The sequence below is a fragment of the Eubalaena glacialis genome, chromosome 18, assembly GCF_028564815.1.
Source record: "Eubalaena glacialis isolate mEubGla1 chromosome 18, mEubGla1.1.hap2.+ XY, whole genome shotgun sequence".
In the NCBI taxonomy this organism is placed as follows: domain Eukaryota; kingdom Metazoa; phylum Chordata; class Mammalia; order Artiodactyla; family Balaenidae; genus Eubalaena; species Eubalaena glacialis.
In genome coordinates, this window is record NC_083733.1 from 19,117,462 (window position 1) to 19,143,930 (window position 26,469).

Here is a 26,469-nt window from a genome sequence, read left to right on the forward strand (position 1 = left end):
CCTGCTGCCTCAGGGTGGACCTGGCTGTGTGGTCAGCTGAGGGCCACTGCTGCTGCTCTTCTCTCCTGCTCTCTGGGAGATCCTGCCCCAGCCCTCTTCTCTCTGGAGCCTGACAGAGAGGCGGAGTCACTCTTCTAGCCCATGTTGTGGTTTTTGCGGTGAAGAGTAGAGACTGAGAAGTTAGAGGCCGACTCATGGCCTCTCTGCCATGAGAGCTCATCTGTTGTCCCTCTACACTTACTGGCTGTTTCACCTCTCCGACAAACGCTATTTTCTATTTTGCTACCATATTAGAAGAAAGGAGTAAATCAGATGGGTTTACCTTGCTTTCAGTCATTTTATGGAGTAAATAACTGTTCCCCCAAGCTTCTCAGATATATCCTGCTACTTGAAAAGAAAGCCCTAGCGGAGATGTGAAGTGTGGGGAACTAAGCTCTGTCTGTGCCTGTCGCCAGCTTGGGGAGTGAGAGCCCTTGTTGCGTCCCTCCCAGGAGACCGTGTCAGCCTGTGTCTGTTAGTGTTCCTAGCATTGCCTGACCCATTACCAAGAAGGAAGCAAATGTTCACCTTCTTTCTCCTTGGCAGTCCCATGTAAACAGGCATTTGTTTTTAGATGTCCCAAGATCCAGGCCTTCAAGGATGGCCTACTTTCCTTTACCAGATTCCAATACTAGAAGAGCCTCCAGTGCATGAACTAGAGGACAGTGGGGTTGTCCACTCATTTCAGTGGCTGCCCTGAGGGCTCTCTGGATTCATGGTGATCGCTGAGGAAGCAGACTCTGACAGGCCAAGTGATGTGCCCTTGGGCACATGGTGAAGAGGCGATTTGAATCTGGGTTTGTCCGATATATTTGCTCTGATACAGGTATGTTTCCTGTTCAGCTGTTTGTGCACAGTGTAAAGGCTTGGAGCAGAGCTGGAGCAAGGCTGCTACTGACAGGCACTTAGGCTCCAAACTTTCCAGGTACGTCTCAGAATTGCCCTTTCTTTGGTGACTGGTTGTGTTGGGATGTGTCCTGGGCAGCTCCTCCCCCACCCAGTAAGTTCACCGTATTCTAAAGAACACTTGGCTCTCTCCACGTCTTGCCATCCCACTGTTTCTGTCCTTGTCCAGCCTTGTCATCTTCCACTGGGATGATTTTGGTAGCCTCTAGTTTTGCCTCTTCAATCCATTTTTCAAATATCAGATGTTTGATCAGTTGCGCCCTTTCTAAACCCTTTCTGCAGCTTCCCATTGACCTCCCCTGAAGTTCAAACTCCTTAAGCTAGCATGCAGGCTGTGTGTGAATAGCTTGTTTCCGGCTCCAGCTTTGGCTCTTTTTAGGTCTGCCCAAGCTGTGACCCAGCCACACTGAACTCCTCTCACTTCCTTGACCACGGGGCTGCTTTCTTGCCTCTACGCCTCAGCACATTCTGTTGCTTCTATGTGGAACAAGCTCCTTTTTTTTTTTTTTCCCCTCATCTCCTTTACTAGGTCTTGGCTCAGCCTTCGCTTCCTCTGGGAACCCCCCACTCATTGCACCCTGATTCTCTGGCCCACCCCTGACTTGGCACTGGAAACTGTTCCAGGGCAGGGAATCCACCCTTGTGTCCCCAGCGCTGTAGTAGGCACAGAGGATCTTTGTGGAATGGGTGACTACAGAGGCCTCTATGAAGAGACATTTATCACACCTGTTTTTACAACTTTAGCAAGGACCCAACAGCAGCAAACAACCCATTCATTTTCAAGTGCCACCAGAGATCAACGGAGGAGAGGCAGTGTCAGGGTGACTTCTTAACGTCATTCTTCCTGCTTCTTAGATCCAAAGGTGAACATACTTGGGTTTGGGTTTTTTTTCCTTATTGTTTTGCCTCATTCATGGCAGCCTATCGGAGAGCTGGGACCGCATCAGTCCAGGACCTGGCAAGGCACTACACGTGTTACTCATTGGTGATTTTTCTTTTTAATAAATTTATTTATTTATGTATTTATTTTTGGATGTGTTGGGTCTTCGTTGCTGCCCACGGGCTTTCTCTAGTTGCGGCGAGTGGGGGCTCTTCTTCGTTGCGGTGCATGGGTTTCTCATTGCGGTGGCTTCTTTTGCTGTGGAGCACAGGCTCTAGGCACGTGGGCTTCAGTAGTTGTGGCTCGCGGACTCCAGAGCGCAGGCTCAGTAGTTGTGGAGCATAGGCTTAGTTGCTCCGCGGCATGTGGGATCTTCCTGGACCAGGGCTCGAACCCATGTCCTCTGCATTGGCAGGCGGATTCTTAACCACTGTGCCACCAGGGAAGTCCCCTCATTGGTGATTGAGAGGAAACCTCAGGTCTTACCTAGATTTTTTGTGAGTAGATGGAGATGTGAACTTCCCTTGTGCCTGTTATGTCACTAGCTCTGTGGTTTTAAGTCATTTAATTTCACAGTGCTGAAGTCCAATGTCAGCGAGAGGGGAGAATAGTACTGGGGATGTTGTGGCTGAGTTCAGAGCTCACTTATCTGTCACATAGCTCTGTCATGACCTCATACCAGCTAGAAGCTGAGGTTCCCATTGAAATGTGGCTGGGAGAGAGAGCCTGTGACTTTGGTGATAAAATTCTTTACCAGCCTGTGAATGGATGAACCCTAGGCGTTTGTTGAATGTCCATTATGTGCCCAGCACTGCACTGACTCTTGCTTTTCCTCTGAGGGCTGGGGGCTCCAGCCCATAGCCCCTGCATCCTGAGGTGGGCAGCAGACACAGCATCTGTTCTCCCCACTGTGGCATGAGACGTAGGGTTGGAGCCTGCAGACTTAGGCTCCATCTCTTGTGCTTGTATGTTTGGGTTGAGGGATTGATCTTTGGGAGGTATCAGAACCAAATAAACTCATATTCACATGCTGGGTTTTTGGCTAGAGATGACACTTTGGAAAAGGCAGGTAAAGATATTATCTCCCTGGACCCTAAATGACCAAGCTTGAAGAGAGGAAAATACTTTATGTAATAACAAATGTTATAATTGGTGATAGTGGGCTTGAACCTTTTTTTTTTTAAACAGTTGTTCTGATATGTGTTCATTTATTTTATTGTGGTAAAATATAAATACATAACATAAAATTTACCATTTTAATCATTCTTAAGTGTACAGTTCAATGGCTTTAAGTACATTAACGTTGTATAACCATCACCATCATCTGTCTCCAGAACTTTTTTCGTCTTGCCGAACTGAAACTCTGTACCCATTAAACAATAACTCCCTATTCTCCCCTCCCCCTAGACCCTGGCAACCACCGTTCTTTCTGTCTTTATGAATTTTATTTCATTTAGCATAGTGTCCTCAAGGTTCATCCATGTTGTAGCATATGTCCGAATTTCTTTCCTTTTTAAGGCTGTATAACATTCCATTGTGTGTAAATACCATATTCTGTTTATCCACTCATCAATAGACACTTTCTACCCGTTAAAAAACAAAAATACAACTGAGTGAATTTGAAGATTTAATTGGCTTTATTCAACGGTTCATGAATTGGGCAGCATCCCATCTAGCAAGTAGAGAGATACTCCTTCCAAGGGGTTGTACAAAATGAAAGGTTTTTATCGGCAGAAGGAGGGTGGGGCAAGGAAGTTATTAGCAAAAGAAAAGGAAGGATTGTTTTAGGCAGGACATCTTTTGCAGGAAGGGAATGGTGGGGTTTTATCATGCAGATTACCTCACTAGTGCTAATCAGGAAATTTCAGATTGATTGTTTAAAGGTCACATTCCTGAGAGAGGTTCAAAGCGCAATTAATTTTTTTTAAATTAATTAATTAATTAATTTATGGCTGTGTTGGGTCTTCGTTGCTGTGCGCGGACTTTCTCTAGTTGCGGTGAGCGGGGGCTACTTACTCTTCGTTGCAGTGTGTGGGCTTCTCATTGTCGTGGCTTCTATTGTTGCGCAGCACGGGCTCTAGGTGCACAGGCTTCAGTAGTTGTGGCTTGCGGGCTCTAGAGCGCAGGCTCAGTAGTTGTGGCACACGGGCTTAGTTGCTCTGCGGCCTGTGGGAATCTTCCCAGACCAGGGCTCGAACCCGTGTCCCCTGCGTTGGCAGGGGGATTCTTAACCACTGCGCCACCAGGGAAGCCCTAATTTTTTTTTTTAATTGAGGTATAGTTGATGTGCAGTGAAGTCTTGGTTTGCTGTCCTAGGGGCAGATGACTCCATTTTGGTCTTGTTATTTCTTTTTAATACACCTTTAGCTGATTGTGAATAAAGCCACTATGAATTTGGGTGTCCAGATTATCTGTTAGAATTCTGCTTTCAATTCTTTTGGGTATATGCCCAGAAGTGGAATTGTTGGATCTTATGGTAATTCTGTGTTTGAATTACCATATAATTAACTGCCATACTGTTTTCCACAGTGGCTGCACCATTAATACACATGGGTTTCAGTTTCTCTACATCCTCACTAATACTTGTTATTTTCTGGTTTTTTGATAATAACCATACTAAAGGGTGTGAAATGGTATCTCATTGTGGTTTTGATGTGTATTTCCTAATAATTAGTGATGCTGAGCGTCTTTTCATGTGGTGATTGGCCATGTGTATCTCTTGTTTATTCAAGTCCGTTGCCCATTTTTAATAGAGTTGCTTGTTTTTTTGTTTTTGATTGTAAGAGTTCTTTATATATCCTGGTTATTAAACCCTTATCAGGTATATTATTTGCAAATATTTTTCCCATTTCTTTGGTTGTTTTTCACTGTGTTGACAGTCCTTTGATGTACAAAAAGTTAGATGTAGTCCAGTTTATTTTTTCTTTTGTTGCCTGTGCTTTGGGTGTCCAAAGAATCCAGGAAATCATTGCCAATTCCAATGTCATAAAGCTTTTCTCCTCTGTTTTCTTCAAAGAGTTTTATAGTTTTAGGTTTTACATTTAGGTCTTTGATCCATTCTGAGTTAATTTTGCATATGGTGTATGGTAAGGGTCCAACTTCATTCTTTTTTTGTTGTTTTTTTTAATAAATTTATTTATTTTTGGCTGCGTTGGGTCTTCGTTGCTGTGCGAGGGCTTTCTCTAGTTGTGGCGAACGGGGGCTACTCTTCGTTGCAGTGCACAGGCTTCTCATTGCGGTGGTTTCTCTTGTTGTGGAGCACGGGCTCTAGGTGCGCAGGATTCAGTAGTTGTGGCCCGTGGGCTCTAGAGTGCAGGGTTAGTTGTGGCGCATGGGCTTAGTTGCTCTGCGGCAAGTGGGATATTCCCGGACTAGGGCTCGAACCCGTGTCGCCTGCTTTGGCAGGCGCATTCTTAACCACTGCGCCACCAGGGAAGCCCCAACTTCATTCTTCTGCATGTGGATATCCAGTTGTCCCAGCACCAGTTGTGTATCTGTTTGGATATCCTGATGTCCCATTTGTTGAAAAGACTATCACTTTCCCATCGAATCGTCTTGGCATCTTTATTGAAATCAGTTGACCACATATAGGAGAGTTTATTTCTGGGTTCTTAATTTTATTTTATTTTTATTTGTTTTTTTGGCTGCATTAGGTCTTTGTTGCTGTGCGTGGGCTTTCTCTAGTTGCGGCGAGTGGGGCCTACTCTTCGTTGTGGTACACGGGCTTCTCATTACGGTGGCTTCTCTTATTGCAGAACATGGGCTCTAGTTGCGTGGGCTTCAGTAGTTGTGGTGCGTGGGCTCAGTAGTTGTGGCTCGTGGGCTCCAGAGCACAGGCTCAGTGGTTGTGGCGTATGGGCTTAGTTGCTCTGCAGCATGTGGGATCTTCCCGGACCAGGGATCGAACCTGTGTCCCCTGAATTGGCAGGCGGATTCTTAACTACTACACCACCAGGGAAGTCCCCAACTTTTCTTTTCCCAAATGGATGGCGTTGATTCTGTATATTGCTTTGGGTAGTATTGACATCTTAACAATATTGTCTTCCAATCCATGAACACAGATGTCTTTCCATTTATTTGTTTCTTTTTACTTATTTATTTAAATATTTTATTTATTTATTTGGCTGTGCCGGGTCTTATTTGCAGCATGTGGGATCTAGTTCCCTGACCACGGACTGAACCCAGGCCCCCTGCATTGGGAGCGTGGAGTCTTAGCCACTGGACCACCAGGGAAGTCCCTGTGTCTTTTTTAAAATTTATTTATTTATTTATAAAATTTTATTGATTGATTGATTGATTGATTGATTGATTGGCTGTGCCACATGGCTTGCTGGTTCTTAGTTCCCTGACCAGGGATCGAACCCCGGGCCCCAACAGTGAAAGCCCTGGGTCCTAACCACTGGATTGCCAGGGAATTTCCTATTTCTGTCTTCTAAAATTTCAGCAACATTTTAGTTTTTAGTGTACAAGCTTTTTGCCTTCTTGGTAAAGTTAATTCCTAAGTATTTTATTCTTTTTGATGCTATTGTGAATGGAATTATTTTCTTGATTTCTTTTTTCGATTGTTCAGTGTTTATGTTGAAACATGACTGCTTTTTGTGTGTTGATTTTGTATCCTGTGACTTTGCTGAATTTGTTTGTTAGTACTAACAGTTTTTTGTGGAATATAGGATTTCTACACATAGTATCATGTCATCTGTGAACAGAGATAGTTTTACCTACTCCTTTCCAATTTGGATACCTTTTATTTCTTTTTCTTGTCTACTTGCTTTGGCTAGAATTTCTAATACTCTGTTGAATAGAAGTGGCGAAAGCAAACATCTTTGTCCTGTTCCTGATTTTAGAGGAAAAGTTCTCATTCTTTCACCATTGGATATGATGTTAGCTGTGGGTTTCTCATATAAGGCCTTTTATTATGTTGAGATAGTTTCCTTTTATGCCTAGTTTGTTAAGTGTTTTTTTTTTAAAAATAAATTTATTTATTTATTTATTTATTTTTGGCTGCGTTGGGTCTTCATTGCTGCACGCAGGCTTTCTTTAGTTGCTGTGAGTGGGGACTACTCTTTGTTGCGGTGTGCGGGCTTCTCATTGTGGTGGCTTCTCTTGTTACGGAGCACGGGCTCTAGGAGCACAGACTTCAGTAATTGTGGCTGGCGGGCTCTAGAGCTCAGGCTCAGTAGTTGTAGCGCACGGGTTTAGTTGCTCTGCGTCATCTGGGATCTTCCCAGACCAGGGCTCGAACCTGTGTCCCCTGTATTGGCAGGCAGATTCTTAACCACTGAGCCACTAGGGAAGCCCTGTTAAGTGTTTTTGAGAAGTAATTGAATATACCATATAATTCACTCATAGTGTACGACTCACTGTTTTTTTAGTATATTCACAGTGTCCTTATAGTTTTTTTTCCACTCTTTGCTGATCTTAGACTGGTTGGTTAACAGTTTTTAAGTGTATGAAGGCTTGCTGGAAGGCTGCATCTTTTTGTAATTTTAGAACATCATACTTTTGGAAAAGACTTAATATCACCCAGTGTTTGAAAAATTGGGACTCATTCCCTTTGAACACTGACTTAGCTTGACCTCATATGAACATGCAACTTAGGCTTCTGTGGGGCTGCTCCCTGTGTCATTGACACTCACGGGGGCATGACATCCAAGTGTGGGTATTGCTCTCCTCTGTGTGCTCTACCCTTAGCTTATCTACTCAGGTTCTCAAGTTGGCCCTGGGGTTTGTACAGAGGCTCCCAGGCCATCCACTGGTAAAAACTGTCCCACCTGTGGGGCAGAGTCTATAGGGAGGTGTTGAAGGCTAGCTGCTGGAGGTGGAAGAGATTTCCCCTGTGGAGAGACATAAGCAACTTGTGTTTGAGTGCATGTGCCTTAGTAGTTCCCTGTTCCCATGGGAAGTTGTGGAACCAGAGCTCTGTTGCTGGTGGCCAAGCATACTCTTCCTGGATGACCCTTGACCTCCCCTATTTGCAGTAACCTTAAGCAGTTGGGGGTCACCCAGGAAGCACATGTGCTTCAAACACAAGCCCTCATCTTAGTGTCAGGGAACCTGTATGCCAGGGATGGGATCACATGTGGTGTTGGGCAGAGGCCAGGCCCCTCTAAACAGGGCAGGATAAGTGGCCTGGCATCCAAGTCAGGAAAACTCCTGGCTATGTTGCATTTGCATATGTTGATTGATGACTTCGAGGCAGTTGGGGTAATTTGCTGCTTGGTCAGCCGTGGTGTAAAGGGAATGGAGACCAACTTTTGGCAGCATCTTCCACGTAAAGTAAGGAAGCTGATTATTTGGGCTGCTGTTTTTCTGGGCAAATGTGCAGGTTTTAGTCTAATGGGAATCCTGCCAGCAGGCTTACACAGCTTCTGCTCCTGATGGTCCTTGAAGGTCCCCTCCTGACAGGAGGTAGCAGGCAGTTTGAGAGTCTTTTGAACCATGGGAGTCATTCTTTGAAGTGCTGTTCCTTTCCCTTTTCTCCTTTCCCTTCCCTCCCCTTTCCCCTAACCCCTGCAGGCCAGTTATTCGGCCCGACGCCCTGTGTTGATCGCTGTCTTTTCCTGGGTCCTGCCCAGCAAGATGGGGGGTAGCTGGTTTCAGGGGAAAATGGGTGGGTCAGAGCCTTCCTCCCTGCTCTCCAACACCCAGTGGTGCAGCTGGCCAGAGAAGGGCAAAGGGGCATTTGCTGCAGGTGGAAGGCTCGCAGCTTCAGGAGCACCACGTTGTGGGGGCTCTGGTAGTGTTAGGAAACAGGTACATAAGGTGCATGGAACATGCCAGGAGAGAAAAAGAATGGCCCAAGGTGGGGAAATGTATGTAAAATGGTTTCTTGCAGAATTACAACAGGGAACAATTAGAATGTAAATGTAAGCTGCTTGGAAATGGTCAAAATAAGGCAACCCCCTGTAATAGCTTTTTTAAAAAAACATTTTTTATTGTGGTAAAATATACATCACATAAATTTTATCATTTTAACTATTTTTAAGTGAACAGTTCAGTGGCATTAAGCTCATTCACATTGTTTTTATTTACTTATTTATTTATTTTTGGCTGCATTGGGTCTTCGTTGCTGCACATGGGCTTTCTCTAGTTGCGGCGAGCGGGGGCTACTCTTCTTTGCCGTGCACGGGCTTCTCATTGCGGTGGCTTCTCTTGTTGCGAAGCACAGGCTCTAGGCGCGTGGGCTTCAGTAGTTGCAACACGCGGGCTCAGTAGTTGTGGCACACAGCCCTAGAACGCGCGGGCTTCAGTAGTTGCAGCGTGTGGGCTCTAGAGCGCAGGCTCAGTAGTTGTGGCACATGGGCTTAGATGCTCCGCAGCATGTGGGATCTTCCCGGACCAGGGATCGAACCCGTGTCCCCTGCATTGGCAGGCGGATTCTTAACCACTGCGCCACGAGGGAAGTCCTTATTCACATTGTTAATGCAACCGTAAAGTTACCCCTTAGCCGTCTTGGTTGGTGTTTTCAATATTGTGAGCTTCTCAACTACCTCTTGATGCTCGTATGTGGTTAATTCAGGCATCATGTGTGCGTTTCTACTATTTTACACTTAGATAGTGGTGACTTGTTTCTCTTATTTCTAAGTTCTTGGGGAAATACCTCACTGTTTCTTTGTACACTACAAATATTTAGACGAAAAAAACCCTGTTCATTTCCTTTTCTGACCTGCCCTCTCATGAGTGCCACTGAGATATCTTTGACAGAGTTGCCCAGCATGGGTCCCACCTGGCTGTAGCTGCCTAAATTGTTTAGGTACCTGGGTGGGAAGGGTACGGGGTGGGTCTCTGGGGCCTCACACACCACCACCTTCAGCTTTGGATGACTGAGGAGGCCAGTGGTGAATGTATAGGGCAAGGGTAATGAATTTGGAGACCCCAGAGAAGAAGCCCTGTGTGAGGGGTCTTTACGATCCTATATGGATCCAGCTGGCTTTACTTCTTCCATGTTTTGGTCTTTGCTGAAGAGTGACTTGTCCCTTTGGGCTTGATCTTGCATTATTCTGCCAAACACTACCTAGGATTGAACTAGTTACTTTAGGCACTTCTTGGGAGTAGATTCCGCCACCTTAGCTGGAGCCAGAAACCAAGAGACTGGAAGCAGTGACTCCAGGAAACTTTCCTCTGAAACTGAAGCCAGTGGTTCCTGGTTACAGACACTACCTCCTGTTTCTCCAGCTGCTTAAGGCATTGAGAGATTTCCATTAGAAAATCAAAATGTAAAGGTTCTCCAAGAACCACTAGTTTGTTAAAAGAGTCTCTACATTCATTGCTTTTCCTGTTTTTCTGTCTTTTACCAAGAAATATTTGAGAAGGGAGATGCATAATCATTTGCTAACCAGAATTTTTATATGTATGCTTTTTCAAAGGTACATGGGAATAGGACTCTCAGCTCAAGGCGTCAACATGAACAGACTTCCTGGTGAGTCATTGGCTAAGAGAACATTTTTCTGCTCTCTTGATCCATTCTGTGATGGGAGTCATGGTGGCAGCCAACAAGCTGGAGAGGACTTTGTTTGCTGGCTGCCTACTTGCTAAGCCAGGCCATTGGGTGGAGGATCCTGAAAGGTGGCCATTGGGCCGGGCTGGTGTGGGCTTCCATTCCAAAAATTAATTGGCAAGTGATTGTCCTTCATGGAATTTGAACTGTTTACAGTCAAAACCAAGTGACCTGAGCTTGCTCCCAGTGGGAATACACCTCAGTAGCCCTCACTGCTATTGGCCTTTGCTTACCAGCATGGGACTCTGGCATATATGGAGAGGAAGGCTGCCACCAGCGTTGGTTCCTTTTTTACTTTACCATGTTAATGACCAAAGTCTTTAAGTGACCTCCATGTGGAAGACAGTTGAGGCAGTTTCTTAATAAACAGGAGGATGCGCGTGAGACTTAGATTTACAGTCAGCAACCTCAGATTTGTGGAAGGCTCTGGACCCTGCAGGTGGGCCTCCTCTACCACCCAGGCACCCTTTCAGCTGTTTTCTGCCCAGCAGTTCATGCCCAGTCCTGGGCTAGGCGCAGTTGAGGGGACAAAAGCCTCTACCAGAAGCTGGTGGGTTCTAGAATATGGTCCTAAGTCCATTTGTCCCTTGAGTGGTGTAAGTGGCACGGTGCAAGCTGTCCTGACACTGTCACGGAGGCAGGAAAAGTCCTTGTGTTTTTGCCCGGGCCCTCTCTACTTTTTGGCCTCTGACACAGAGAAGGCAGCTGGCTTTTTCCAAAGAGCGAATAGCACTTAAACCGTATGTCTTTCCCAATCTATGTTTAATATCAATCAGGTTTTTTTGTCATTGACTAATTTCAAGTACTTGAAATCTAGACCTGCTCAGGATTCAACTAATTGCCAGGAACCTGACTTTTAAAAAAAATTTGGCTTTGATCTGAGCAAAAACTGTCCTTTAGTTATTAATCAGAATGTGTGTGGCATGTTTGGCCTCTTTGTGTAGCGTGCAGCTGTGATCTTTGTTATTCAAGCCTTGGCCTTAGCTGACTAGATCTACAGTGTTCATAGCTCTGTCTCTTTGTGAACAGGGAGCTTAGAAAAATAATTTCCCATCAAAGGTAAACTGATTCCTAAATCTTTTTTTTGCAGTAAATGTGCTCTTTGAACTTTTGCACGGCTTTGGTGGCAGAGAAAAGAGGCTTTTATAGGTTCGTTATACAAAAGTAACTACTATAATCTGTTATTGGGTGGCACTTTAAGCAACTCTGAACATTGGTTAAATGAATTTTTGTTAATCTATGTAAAAGAATACTATGCAGCCATGAAAAAAATGAGGCGGCTCTTCAAGTACTGTTTTGGAGTAATCTCTGGGATGTATCACTAAGTGAAAAATATAAGGCATAGAACAATATACATTATGCTACCAAATGTTAAAAAAAATGAGGGAAAATGAATATATCCGTATCTGCTTGTACACGCATAGAATATCTTTGGAAAGCTAAGAAAAACTTGTAATATTGGCTGTCCCTTGGGACAGGGTGGCTGGGGATAGGACTGGGAAGGAAATTTTTCACTTTTGAAGCTTTCACATTTTCTTTCTTGTGAATATATTACCTGTTTTAAAAATATAAATAAAATTAAAATAAAATAACCAAAAGCAAATGCCCCTGCATCAAAAAGCCCTCATGCCTGTCTTTTAGCTGGTCTTGGAATGCAGTCTTTTACCATGTGCATGATATTCTGAGTTCCACACACTCATCCTTCTTTAGTAAGAATCGTTTTCGCCTGGCCACTGGGTTTGGGATCCATGGTGTGGAGCAGGTGAGGTAGGAGGAGTTCAAGGTCTGCCTAAATTGACCTGAAACTGTTTGAGATAGAGCCATGTGGAGCTGTCTTAGTCTGTTTGCCTTGGTCTTAAGATGGGTCTTTTGACTCCTCTGGGCTGCTTAGAGGTGAGCTGCGGGTCTTGTGCTTTGACATTGTTAATGTAACATTGTTGTGAAGTCGGACCCTGCCTGGGCACAGGGGGTGGCCCTGTAGGGAGAAGGGGCTTGGGGACAGTGGATAAGGTGTTAGTTCCTGCACTAACACATCAGGAAAGCTAGCACCTTTTTTACATCCTCACTGGTGCATCTCTCTTTGGGCAAGAGAAAGGAGCCTCAGTGTTCTGTGGATATTGTACCTGTCTTCATTTTCACTCTGCCTGCCAGCTCCTGCGGGTTTTCCTTCCTGCCATATCTGATCATCTCCCTGATTATTCCTTAAGGTGGAAAGTAGGAATCAGGTTACATCTAGATAGGGATTCTCCCTAGGAATGGTGGATGCCTCTGGCTTTCCCGGATACAGGGCTGGTTGAATGGCTGCACAGACCTAGCACAGGACAGATGTAGGGATAGTGGTGAGACACTCCTCTCAGGAATGATGGGGGGGGGGGGCCTGCCACTGTTCCTCCCAGCACTGGGTTTGGAAGATCAGGATCCCCTTTGGTGCTTTCCATTTCCTGGGGTCACTTTGTGTGTGTGTGTGCGTGTGTGTGTGCGCGCACGTGCACGCATGTGTGTGTGTATGATGAGCATAACATTCTCCAAAACCAAAAGTATCATCATTCATAAACAGTTAGACCTGAAACTACTTGCATGTATTTTGGTAGTGAGGTGAGAGGTGGAGGATGATAACAGCTAAAGCCTTTCTGCCAGTTGCTTCTGATTTCTAAGAGGTCATTGGTTGAGGTGAAAGCTATTTGGACTGTTTGGATGTATGGTTGGTGGGAGGGGAGTGATGGTAGTGACCTTAGCTGTGTCTAGAATTTGAGACTTTGGTGTTAACTCCAGATGAGATGTTTGAGGGTTGATGTATCTCCTTTATAGATACAGGTGTATTTAGTGGAGGGTAGCTGTAGGGGTGGTTACTGCACCACAGCACTGTGAAGTGGTGTTTCAGCCTGGCATTTAGGGGCAAATAGGAGTTTGCCCGATGGTTTTGGGCAGTGATACTATAGGGCCTGAGAGTGGATCCATAAGTTGTCTGCTGTGATGGGATGGCTTCCTGGGAACAGTCAGGATGAACCAGTTGAGGGAAGAGTCTTGTGTACTATGGCAAGGGGCCTGGACTTCTGTATATATAAGCAGTGGGAACTGCAGGAGTGTTTGTTGTTTTTAATTTTTATTGAAGTATAGTTGATTTACAATGTGGTGTTAGTTTCAGGTGTACAGCAAAGTAAATCAGTTATACATGCACATATAGCCTCTCTTTTTTTTTTTTTTTAAGATTCTTTTCCCATATAGACCATTACAGACTATTGAGTAGAGTTCCCTGTGCTATACAGCAGATTCTTATTAGTTATCTATTTTATATATAGTAGTGTGTATATGTCAGTTCCAATCTTCCAATTTATCCCTCCCCCGCCATATCCCCTGGTAACCATAAGTTTGTTTTCTACATCCGTGACTCTACTTCCGTTTTGTAAATAAGTTCATTTGTACCCTTTTTTTTAGATTCCACATATAAGTGATATCATATATTTGTCTTTCTGTGTCTGACTTACTTCACTCAGTATGACAGTCTCTAGGTTCACTCATGTTGCTGCAAACGGCATTATTTTGTTCTTTTTTATGGCTGAGTTTCAGGAGTGTTTTCAGCAGAGGCAAGATGTGATCATATTTGCTAGTTCAGGAGTGAACTAGTTTAAAAGAGGCCTTCTAGAAGGGGTCAAGGCTGGGCTGGGGCTCCTGGGTAGTAGGAACTGTGAGAGCTCAGGCATGTCAGGGAACTTCAGGAGGTGGTAGATTAATTTATCAGTGAATCCATCAGGGCCAGTTGGTCTTTTGGGGAGGACATTTTTTGGTGTCCTCTTCCTCTCTTGTTAGCTTGTTCAAGTAGCAGCTTTTTCTTGTGGCATTGCTTTTAGTATATTCTGCTTTGGCCATCTGGTTCTCTTAATGTATAGGAAAATGACTATATTAATATTACTGAAACCTAAAAGCATCTTTGTGACTGATCTTTTAGATTAATTGAATCCATTTTGTTATTTATTAAAAAAAGAACAATCACTGTTATCAATCTGTTGCTTTCTTTTTTTTAAATATTTATTTATTTATTTATTTATTTATTTATTTATTTTGGGTGCGCCGGTTGTTAGTTGCAGCACATGGGATCTTCGATGTGGCATGCAGCCTTCTTAGTTGCGGCATGCAGACTCTTAGTTGCGACATGCATGCAGGATCTAGTTACCCGACCAGGGATCGAACCCAGGCCCCCTGCATTGGGAGCGTGGAGTCTTACCCACTGGACCACTAGGGAAGTAAGTCCGTTTCATACATATTTTAAAATTGAGATATAATTAACATACCATAAAATTCACTCCTTTAAAGTGTACAATTCCGTGGTTTTAATATAGTTACAAAGTTGTGCTACCATCACTACAGTCTAATTCCAGATTATTTTCATCATCCTAGAGAAAAACTCCATACCCATTAATAGTCATTCCTGGACTTTCCCTTCTTCTAGCCCCTGGAACCACTAATCTACTTTCTGTCTCCACGGATTTTCCTATTCTGGAGATTTCATATCAGTAGAGTCATATAATATGTGGCCCTTTGTGACTGGCTTCTTTCAGTTAGCATAATGTTTTCGAGGTTCGTCTATGCTGTAGCATGTTTCAGAGCTTCATTCCTTCTTATGGCAGAATATTATTCTTTTGTATGGATATATCACATTTTGCTTATCCATGCATCTGTTGATGGTCATTTGGATTGTTTCCACCTTTTGGCTGTTACGATTGATGCTGCTATAAACATTTGTGTACAAGTTTTTTTGTAGACATGTGTTTTCATTTCTCTTGACTGTATACCTAGGAGTAGAAATGCTCGGTCATATGGTAACACTGTTTAGTCATTTGAGGAACTGCCAGACTGTTTTCCATAGTGGCTGCCCCATTTTACATTCCCACTAGCAGTGTATGAGGGTTGATTTCTCCATATCTTTGCCAACACTTGTTATTATCTGACTTTTTGATTATAGTCATCCTAGTGGGTGTGAAGTGGTATTTCATTGTGGTTTTCATTTCATTTCCCTGATGACTAATAATATCAAGCCTCTTTTCATGTGCTTATTGACCATTTGTCTATCTTCCTTGGAGAAATGTCTATTAATATCTTCTGCTTTTTTTTTTTTGGTCATGCTGCGTGGCTTGCCTATTTTTAAATTGGGTTATTTATCTTTTTATTATTGAGTTGTAAGAGTTCTTTATATGTTCAGGATACAAGTTTCTTGTCAGTTATATGATTTGCAAATCTTTTCCCCTATTCTTTTTTTTTAATAATTTTTAAATTTTTTTATACAGCAGGTTCTTATTAGTTATCAGTTGTATACATGTCAATCCCAATCGCCCAATTCATCACACCACCATCCCCTATTCTTTAGGTTGACTTTTTTTTTCTTTTTTCATATCTTTTCTATTATGGTTTATTTTAGGCTATTGAATATAGTTCCCTGTGCTATATAGTAGGACCTTGTTGTTTATCTATTTTATATATAGTAGTTTGTATCTGCTAATCCCAAAGTCCTAATTTATCCCTCCCCTTACCCCCCCTTTCCCCTTTGGTAACCGTAAGTTTGTTCTTTATGTCTGTGACTCTGTTTCTGTTTTGTAAATAAATTCATTTGTATCATATTTTAGATTTCACATATACATGGTATCATATGGTATTTGTCTTTCTTTTTCTGACTTCACTTAGTATGATAATCTCTAGGTCCATCCATGTTGCTGCAAATGGCATTATTTCGTTGTTTTTTATGGCTGAGTAGTATTCCATTTTGTGTGTGTGTGTGTGTGTGTGTGTGTGTGTGTGTGTATTAGGTTGTCTTTTCTTTTCTTTTATTTATTTATTTTTTTCGGCCACACTGAGGCATGTGGGATCTTAGTTCCTCAACCAGGGATCGAACCCGTGCCCCCTGCAGTGGAAGCGCAGATTCTTAACCACTGGACTGCCAGGGAAGTCCCAGGTTGTCTTTTCTTGATATCTTTTGAAGCACAAAAGTTTTTAATTTTGATGAAGTCCAGTTTATCTATTTCTTTCTTTTGTTGCTCATGCTTTTGGTATCATATCTAAGAATCCTTTGCCAAATCCAAGGTCGTGAATTTTAAATATGTTTTCTTCTAAGAGGTTCATAATTTTACTCTTTTTTTTTTTTTTTTGGCCACACCACATGGCATGTGGGATCTTAGTTTCCTGATCAGGAATCGAACCTGTTCCCCGTGCAGTGGAAGTGGGGAGTCCTAACCACTGGACTGCCAGGGAATTCCCATTTTACTCTTCTATTTAGGTTTTTGATCCATTTTGAGTTAATTTTTTAAAATTTTATTTATTTATTTATTTATTTGGCTGAGCCAGGTCTTAGTTGAGGCACGTGAGATCTTCGTTGCCATGTGTGGGATCTTTGTTGTGGCATGCGGGATCTTTAGTTGTGGCATGCAAGCTTCCTCTAGTTGCAGCAAGCGGGGGCTGCTCTTCGTTGCGGTGCGCAGGCTTCTCATCGCAGTGGCTTCTCTTGTTGTGGAGCACGGGCTCTAAGTGCGCGGGCTTCAGTAGTTGCAGCACGCGGGCTCAGTAGTTGTGGCTTGATTAGAACTTAAAGTTGCTGGGTGAAGTGGGTATGGAGGTAGTGGAGGCAGTTCTCACCTTCCTTGAGGAACTCAGCAGACTCTCTGTTGCCTATGAATGGTTGATTGTGCTTTGCCAGGCCCTGTAAGTGCAGTTAAGGGGCAGCTGAAGAGCCCTCCAGGCAAGAGCACAGAACTTACTCCTCTGTCTCCACTCTGTCTTTGAGCAGATCATGCCTCCAGAAACCCCAGTGTTTTGCTTAAGGTCCAATAGACAGTGAACCCGCTTGCCCCAAAATGAGGTTACCTTCCTGCAAAAACCAGATCCTCGTGTGTTCCCTGTCTCTGTTGACAGCCACTGTCCGCCTTGGCCCATAAGTGGGAGACCTCAGAGTAACTGTCATGCCCTCCCTTTCTCTCATCCCATGGTTCTGCTGCTTCCCAAGCATCTCTTTAATTTGGCCCCCTTCTCTATCCCTACTCCATTGGGCCTCCAGCCTCTACAGCTTCTCCATTGGGCTATTTCCATGGCCTCCTGATTAATCTCTTTACCTCAGGCCTCTGCTCTCCATTCCCTTTGTACACTCTGCCCCTTGCCTGCTTTGGACCTCTGACCCCTCTGCCCACAGGACACAGGTGCTGTGGGCCCTGCTCAGCCTTTTCTGCCACCTCTGCCCTCCACACATGCTGCACACCAGCATGTCTGTGTGGGACCCCAAACATCCTGCAGACATTTCCTGCTCTGCCCCTTGACAGATGTCCTTCTTGCCCTGGAAGTGTCCTTCTTGCTTGTGACCCCTCGTGCAGTCTTGCCTGACCCCTTCAGCCCTGATCATGTCTCTGATGACACTTGCCACCCTGCCCCATGTGATTCTTTCACATTTACCCAACTGTATCCTTGCTCGGTTGTGAACTTCTTGGGGCTGGACCACATCTTTTTATAGCAGCTCTCCCAGAGTGAGCACAGATGCCCTTGGGCTATGGGAGCAGGCCATTCCTGCATTTCCCTGTGCTTTGCCTCAGTGAAGTAGCTTCAGTAAGCCAAGTGTGTTTTGGAACCAGTGCCGAGTCAGGTCCCCCTGGCCTGCAACCTGCCTTGGGCTAGAAGCCTTCATTTGGAGCTCAGCCTCCCTGCACTGCCCTATTGTGGCACTGATTGTGCATGGGGGCTCTGCCACTACCTTCATTCTGTAGGAGGAGTCACTGTCTCCCCTTTTCTGTATGTCGGGGCTCAGTGTTGTTGAACCAGCTACTGGCTCACTTTTGCTCGTGTGAGGAAAGACCCCTTGGGCTGTGGTTGGCTTCTCGAGCAGTGTAGCTCAGTGGCCAAGAACATGGACTCTGGAGCCACACTGTATTTGCAACCTGGCAGCTGTGTTACCTAGAGCAAGTTACTTAACTGCTCTGGGGCTCAGTTTCCCCATGTGTAAAATGGATGCGATACTAGTACCTAACTCATATATGGGATGGGTATGGGGATCAAGTGCTTAGAATAGTGCCTGATACAAAAAAGGGGTACCCAAATTTTAGCTTATGTTGTTATTGAGAAAGGTTTTTTTTTTTAATAAATGTATGTATGTATGTATATATTTATTTATTTTTGGCTGCGTCGGGTCTTCATTGCTGCGTGTGGGCTTTCTGTAGTTGTGACGGGTGGGGGCTACTCTTCGTTGCGGTGCGCGGGCTTCTCATTGTGGTGGCTTCTCTTGTTGCGGAGCACCGGCTCTAGGCGCGTGGACTTCAGTAATTGTGGCATGTGGGCTCAGTAGTTGTGGCACGTGGGTTCTAGAGCTCAGGCTCAGTAGTTGTGACACATGGGCTTAGTTGTTCCACGGCATGTGGGATCTTCCCGGACCAGGAATTGAACCCGTGTCGCCTGCATTGGCAGGCGAATTCTTAATCACTGTGCCACCAGGGAAGTCCCCAGGAAGGTTTTTTTTTTTTTTTCCTACCTGAGGAAGAAAGAACCTATACATTTAAAGTTCTTTTATGGGTGTTTGTGTATCAGAGTGGAGTTAGGTGTAATCTGAACTACATTTTCTCTCCAGTGCTGTGTTTTCTGTATTTGAGTAGACATGTTTAGTACATTAGCTGGAGGTGAATTCTGGAGGACGAAGATGGAATAGCAACCAAAGTCAGGATGTTGATTTTTTGAGTGTTTTCTTATAGGTTTTCCTGTACTAGCTCAGCAAGCACATCTTTGCCTTTAGGGCTGTCAGGAGTAGAGGGTAGCCATGCCAGGGGTCTCACTTGGCCCTGGGAGCAGGTGGTAACAGGGAGTGCTTCTCGTATGAGGCCGTGTGCTCAGTTTTTCCCGGGAACATATGGGCATGTCGTAGCTTGCATGGTCAGAGGTTTCTGTTGGAAGATGTGGAAGTGTTGATGTTTATCTTTTATAAAGTGTTTTTGGCCTCCTTAAGTATGAACCAAGGAACAGGTGTGGCCCAAAATAAGAATGTCAGAACCCTTGGCTAAATGGCTTTGCAGCCAGGAAGGATGATCTGCAGGCAGGTGAGTGTACCTGCAGCCCCACCCTTCAGTTGTTGAGCTGGCAGCAAACCGCATGGGCTGGCATCCCTGGATTGGAGAAGCAGGAAGAAAGTCGGGGTGTGGATATGGGGGATTTGGGCTTCTCCCAAGCTCGGGTGCTTTGAAGGGGCAAGGATAGAACAGATCTTCCTTCTGTGTCTTGTATGTCAGACAGAGCCAGGGAGACTCAGGCCGTGTTGATAGGCGGCCTCATCCGCATCAGAGCTGGACAGATGATAGTTTCCTCCTTGCCATTTCCTTGGAGGAGGCAGGTGTTCTCTTGGGTAGCATCTATTACCTTAATTACTACAACCCCTCAAAGGAGAACCCAGGCCCATTGAGGCATCCTTTCCTTGAACTGTTGGAAAAGAAGCAGCTGGAAGAACCACAGCTGGGGATTGGGGATGGGGGGGCATATCTTCTGAAGCAAATGGCACCTGGCAGCTGGGCCTCAGTGGGGGTGAGAGGGGAGGGTATAGTGGTAGGGCAAAGAGGGGTGGCAGGGCGACTGTCTGCTTTCGTTCCACATGATGCTCATGATCAAGTGAGCATCTTTTCCTCTCCCTGGAGCTGACCTTATTAAGACTGTTACCTTCCTAACAGAGTGGGCTATTAGGAGCACACCCATGGGAGTGTTTGTGTCCTAATCCCTGTGGCTGGGTCCTGCTTCTACTGGGTGGGACACATTCTGCAAACAGCTGATATTTCATATCTGCGTGTGCCATGGGAAAGGAACAGCAGATAGCAGAGATCAGGGCAGAGCACTGAGGGTCCATGCCAGGTTCATGAGGGCAGAGGCTAGCTCCTGTCGGTGTGGCGATAAATAACTGAGTGTTGGATATCCTTCCTCTCTATCCTCCTAAGGATATGCAGAATAAGATGTCTGCTCAGAGCAAATACCAATAGCAGGTGGCTTTGTGCAGCAGATGTCTTAGCGATTACTGGCACGTAAGTGGGTTTCCAGTAGTCTGGAAGTGCTGTTTGTCTGTACCCACCAAATGGGGACTGCTTCTGTCCCACTCCGTGTGGGCTGAGACCCTTGTTCCCCACAGCTGATGAGCCCCCTTCGTATTCATCATTGACCACCACCTCTCTTTGGAGCATCTTTCACCCTAGGATCTACGTTGCTTCACAGGGGTCTGCCGTGGGGCTGCTCAGTCCCTCCGTGAGGGAAGTCGTGCTTCTCTCCAGCTGAGTGGGTTGAATCATCAGGGCGCCACTGGGCGTCTGGGTGTACCTCCTCCTAATCCCGGCAGTGTGCCTGGGAATAGGCCTCAGCAACCCTGGCTTGATTGTAGGCACTGTACAAGCCTCCCAAGTGAGTACTCCCTGAGGCTGGTGAAGGGAAGAAGCTGACTGGTGATGGTCCTGAGTTCACGCCTATAAGGTACCTTGAGGCAGCCCTCCCTGGAAAAGGGGGGCAGCCAGGAGATTCCCTGAAGCCACTGGAACAGCTGCCCAGGACCAGGGCTGTGGGAAGATAGGTTGGGGTTTATGAGCTTGGTGCTGCCCAACCCCTTGTTGCCTTTCTCATTCTGTTCTTTCTCTGAAATGTCCTTGGGAAATGACTGGGTGGAAGTGGAGGGATAGAAACCCAGAGGCCTTGTAGCTCTGGCAGCAGGTTCTACTGGGCAGTCCAGGCAGAGGGTGGTTTGGTAGTTGGGCCCAAGGGCCAGGTAGCTGGTCAAAACTCCTGGTGGTTCACATGGGGGTTAATGGTTTGTGCCACAGGACCCTCCCCAGTCCCTACTGTGGAGCTTGTTTCATGTAAGAGGCCCTCTGTTTCCCTGCTGCTCCTCTCTGGGCCAGCAGTGCCCTTGGCCCTGTGGCCAGTTAAGCCCGTGGTCCTTTTCCATGGGCCTTTCTTACCCACAGGGAGAGCTGTATTACCACAGTGTATCAGGGCTCCTTGGCAGCCTTTTGAAATGAGGCAGCTAAGATAACAAGTAAGTTATTATTCCTGGGCCTAAGGATTTCTTGTCTACAGTATCCTCTTTTCTTCTTCCAGATACCAGCTCCTACCTCTCTGTAGCACAGGGGTAAAATTTTTGGATTTAAGGCTGTGTTTTTCAGGTTAAGTTAAGTCCTTTGAGATAAGAGGTTTCATCGACAGCAGAAGAGCCAGTTCTGAAACCTGAGTTTGTCAGTCTCTGAAAACAGAGATTATCAAGTGTCGTCTGGTGTGGCTGGAGGCTGGGGCCACATGAGGGTGGAGCTGAGTGGGGACCAGTTACTGCTCAACCTCTTGTTGCCTCCTTGAGGGAGTCTGTATCTAGGCGTCCTGGAAATACTGGACTACCACGCTGGGCCTTCTTTTGGGAAGGGTTTTATGCATGCCCGTTTCTCAGGATCTGGCAGTATGTGCAGAAAGTCACAGGCTCCTACATTACCAGGGGTCATCTGTCCACTAACTTTCCCCAGAAGTTCGAAAGGAGCTTAGTGGAAATAAGGACAAGCCAAACCCAATCCCAGAGGAAAGATACCAAGGCCTGGGAGCTGAGGTTGTACCTCAGTTTAGTGGGACAGTTCACCCCTTTCCTTAGCCTGATTCAGCATGGATGACAGACCCAGCCTGTCCTCTGGGAGCCTGAGGCATTGGCAGGTAGCCCTGCCAAATGTGCCAGATGCCACTTGAGCCATGTCTTAGCCAGACCCAACAAAACCCACCCTGGATGTCCCTGGGCCTCTCCTGGCAATCAGGTATCTATTTCTGTCAGGGTTGGGGAGGAATATGACCTGTAGAAGCCCCCTTTATATGCAGGTGCTGGCTGTACAGTCCCTCACCCTGCCCATGGCTTCAGGCTGACATCTGTCGCAGTGTAGGGCCTGGGTGCCCCTATGAGGGCAGGCTCTACCTGGTGTCACAGCTATCTGCAGAGATAGCCTTTTTCTCCTGCCCTCTTTGCCTTGGCTTTCATGTTGAACTACCATAAAAAGAAGACCCTCCAGGGCACCCCTGGCCCCTTTGGCCTGGAGCTGCCAGAAGCATCACCTTAGGCTTATGTTGGTCCTGTTCCTTGGTCCCAAGGTTCCTAGAACTTGGGGTAACAGTCTTGTGAGTACTATGACGGGACTTCCTGATGCCACCACACGGAGTTTGCTGAATGAGAGAATCTCTTTTGCTTTCCCATTATCCATTGTCGAGCTGCTCCAGGCTGTGGGTCCTATCAGATTTTTTAAGATATTTGAGGTTATGGGGAAAACATTTGTCTGATGGATTTCCAGGGAGTGGTGACTCTGAGTGAGTGCATCCTTGAGAAGCAGCCCTGCCATGAGGTCTCCTATGACATATGTGCTCTCTCCACAGCAACCCCAGGTTTAGGAAGCACCCTGGCTGAGCCAGCCCAGTGCCTTCCCTCCATAGCCAGCCCCATGAATGACATGGCTGTTGAACTCTGCCGACTGCTCCGAGGGCCAGGTGACCTCCCCAGGAAACTGGGGACAAGTAAGAGTGGAACAGGCCTAGGGCTGCCGTTGGTGGGCTGTTAGTTAGGAAAGCCAGCTCCACCCCACTCGCTCCCTCAGGAAAGAAAGGAGCAGGAAGTCTGAAGTGCCCAGGCTTGACCATGGAGCTGGTGTTAGAGACAGAGAGGCCAGGGAAACTTGCCAGGGAGTGCCTCCTGTAGGCTGGTGTTCCATGTCCATTCTCATTTAATCTTCCCACCAACCCTGAAAGAGTTCAGCCAAGGGAACTCAGAGGGCTAAGAAGTGACAGAATTGAGATTCAAACCCAAGTCCTTCTGATCCCAAAGTCCAGTGATGATCAGGATCCATTCCTTGGGGAGAGATGGCTGATGTGGTGGCATGGGGACCAGAGCTTAGGGTAGTTTGTGAGGCCTGAGCTGGACCCTGTGTGCTGGTCAGTTGCGGGCCAGGACTGGAACCTAGTGGACAGGCACAGCACCAGCCCCCTTCCAGGTTTCTGTGCTAATGCGCTGATGATGTGGAAATCTTTCTACTCAGAAGTAGGAGTCCTCTCCATTCCTAGTTCCCCTGGGACTGAGGCCCTTGACGTGTCCTGCCAGATGGGAGTGGCATGGGGCAACTCTTGGAGCAATCATGCTGGAGTCCCTGGCACCCCTATACAGAGTTTCCCACCTTGAGGACACTGTAACCAGGGATGGCATCTGGGAGTGCCAAGATGATGAGCCATTTCCTCAGCCACCCCCATACTTCTGTGATTGGGAGTTCCCGTCTGAGTGATGATGGAGGGGGAAGTGGGTGGTGCCAGAGCATCTGAACTGGGCACTTGGGGCCTCCTGGCCTGAAGCCTCCTGGCGTGGCTTCTCCTTGTGTCACTGGCGTCTGATAGGTGTCTGATGTGGCAGGGATAGGCTTTTCTATGTGGGCACCAGGCTGGCTATCCATCCATTCTCTCTGAGAGTGACAGGGCTTATTCTCTTTGGAGAGGGAAGAATGGTTAGTTGGGTGGCACTCTCTGTCACAGTGTTGTCCCTATCGTGCAGCACCAGCCATCCTTTGACCCAGAGCCACCTGGACCTGTCTCCCTACAGGGCCTGATAGCTGTGCAGGGCAGCTGAGCCCCCTCGTTTTCTTCTGGCCCTCACATCCCACTGTCCTCTGAGACAGCTGGCTCTGGCCCTGTGGTGAGGGTGATAACTCTAATTCCTAGGCACATCACCCCAGCTTCACACCAGGCCCATCCAGGGATGGGTGACTGCTTATCCTGCCAGGGCTCACGCTTAGAAAGTTGCTGACTTTGACTCCAGGGCAGGAATAGGGGGTTGGAGGAGGTCCTGTCCTGAAGCTGAGGGTGGTAGGGCTGGAGGGGAGACTTACCCAGGCAGAGGTACGGGAAAGACCATAGTTGCTAGACTCTTAATGAGAAGGAGAGCTAAGAACCATCGATTCTTCTAGAGCTGGCAGGGATATTTGCATCACCTGCCCTGTTTCATAGATGAGGAAACTGAGACCAGAGAAGTTAAATGACTTTCCCAGGGATAGAGCCAGGTCTGCAGCCTCTTTCAAAGGCCCGGAAGTGGCTTCGCTATTAGTCTGTATAAAAGGGGGCATGATGCAGGCAGATTGCTCTAACTGCTTTACTTTGCTTGAAAAGAAAAATCACGATAACAAAACTCACAGTCAAGCCCAGGATTGCCCATGGGTGGTGTGTCAGCATGGTCTGACCCCAGTGTCTTGTACTTCAGGCTTCCTGCCAGCCCTTGACCCATTTCCCTTTTCATTTCAACGTACATTTCTTGAGCACCTACTGTGGGCCACGTGTTATGCAAGGTAAAGAAAAAGATGCTTGGATGTGGCCCCTTTAGTCAGAGAACTTTGGTTGCTTCAAGGTAGAGAATCCCATCTCTAACCAACTCGGTCAGCCAGACCTCAGGGCAAGCAGAGGAGCGAAGTCTTAGGGACTCAAATGCTGTCTGGGACTTTTCTTTCTGTCTCTGTCCCTGTCTTTTGTCTCTGCTTTCTGTTTATTAGCTTTAGTCTGTCAAACTGGCTTTCTACATGAAGTTGGAACAATGACAGCACAGAGCTTTGAGACCCGCTCTCCTCCCAGCTCCCTTGTACAAAAATTCCGGGAAGATCTCTTACTGGTCCAGCTTGGGTCAGGGAGGAGGCTAACTAGAATTAGCATTCCCCACCGAAGCCACAGGGTTGGCACAGGGAAGGAGCTACTTCTTAAGAAAAGGAGTGCTATCCCCCAGTGAAGGGGAGCTAGCAGACAAATCCTGGCACTCCTTGTTCCCCTTTCCTGCTGTTTGTTCTTGCAGCCCTGGGGGACTTGTGCCCAGTTCCTTCTCAAAAGTTGATGGAACCCAGCCAGTTACCTACAGGGAGTAGTATTGGTCAGGTGACCAAGCCTAGGGTCCAGAAACCTTGTAGGGGTTACCTGAAGTTTGTTCTGATGGAGCCCAGTCTTGAGGAGCTCATGCTGTTCTACCTTTAAAGCATCTTCCTCTTCCCTACAATTGGTTGGGGCCACCCCAGGAAGGAGGAGGTTTTGTCTTCACCCTCATGGATACCTGCTTGGAGCTTACTTGAATGTTCCTCAGAAGATAGGAGACCCGGCGACTTCCCTGGCGGTCCAGTGGTTAAGACTCTGCGCTTCCACTGCAGGGGATGCGGGTTTCATCCCCGGTCGGGGAACTAAAGATCCCACAAGCCACGTGGCCTGGCCAAAAAAAAAAGAAGATAGGAGACCCAAGCTTCTGAGATTGTAATCTGCAGGACCACAGGCCTTTGTGGAGCCTCTCAGTGCCTCAGCTTCCTCAGCCCTCAGATGGGGATTACCATACTTACTGACTGGTTTGGAGTCTTGGAGTGTTTCTTACAAGTAGACACCTAGGGCCCTTTGACAATGATGTCTGATTGCTCCCCTTTCATTTTGTAGAGAAGGGAACCAAGGTTTGAGGAGGTGAGTGACTGCCCAGGGCCTACCATCTTGGAGAGACAGTGCTATGTCCAGGACCAGACTGCAGGGGCCCTTCAGGTCACACTGGCTACCCTGGCACCCAGGACTACAGTGTTTCTTTCTAACAGCGGCCAAACCCCCCTCCTTAGCCTGAGACTGACAACAAAAAACAGACTCACTGCAGAATGTGCAACAGCAGTTAGGCCTTGGCCTTGTAGTTCTTTTTCTGTCTGCCCGATTCCTTAAGAATGGCTGTGGTAGTACCAGCTTCTGTCTGCTATACAGCTTCTCAAGCCCTGGGGAGAAGGTTCATTGAGGGCGGGGTAACTGAATCCATTTAGAGTAACTTTGTGCCCTTTAACATGTCCTCATCTATTTTGGGCTTCGGGTGCCTTTCTCTTGTGTTTGTTCTGCCCTTTCTAGTCCTTGACTAGCCTGAATTTTTCTCCCAGAGGAAAAACAGAAAGCCATTGTATGAGGACAACACATAGGAAAATCCTCCAGTGACTTCATTTTAAGTTTTCTGTCCACACCACTGTTTGTTTAGTGAGTGTTCCCATGGCAGCCCTGTCACATCTGGGATGAGCCACAGTCATCTCACCTGCCTCGTATTGCCACCCAACTGCTTAGATGTCTAATAAGACATCTCAAACTTAACGTGTCCTAAAGATCTCTTCCTTCTGCCCAT

At 46.4% G+C, this 26,469-nt stretch overlaps 1 protein-coding gene across 1 annotated transcript in view; it reads left to right on the top strand.

Annotated features, from left to right (window-relative positions):
- Positions 1-26,469, top strand: part of RANBP10 (RAN binding protein 10) — a 66,079-nt gene that overhangs the window by 14,207 nt on the left and 25,403 nt on the right. Inside the window, exon 3 of the mRNA XM_061172862.1 lies at positions 10,192-10,244. Coding sequence (XP_061028845.1) covers positions 10,192-10,244 — 53 coding nt within the window. The remainder of the gene's footprint in view (positions 1-10,191; positions 10,245-26,469) is intronic.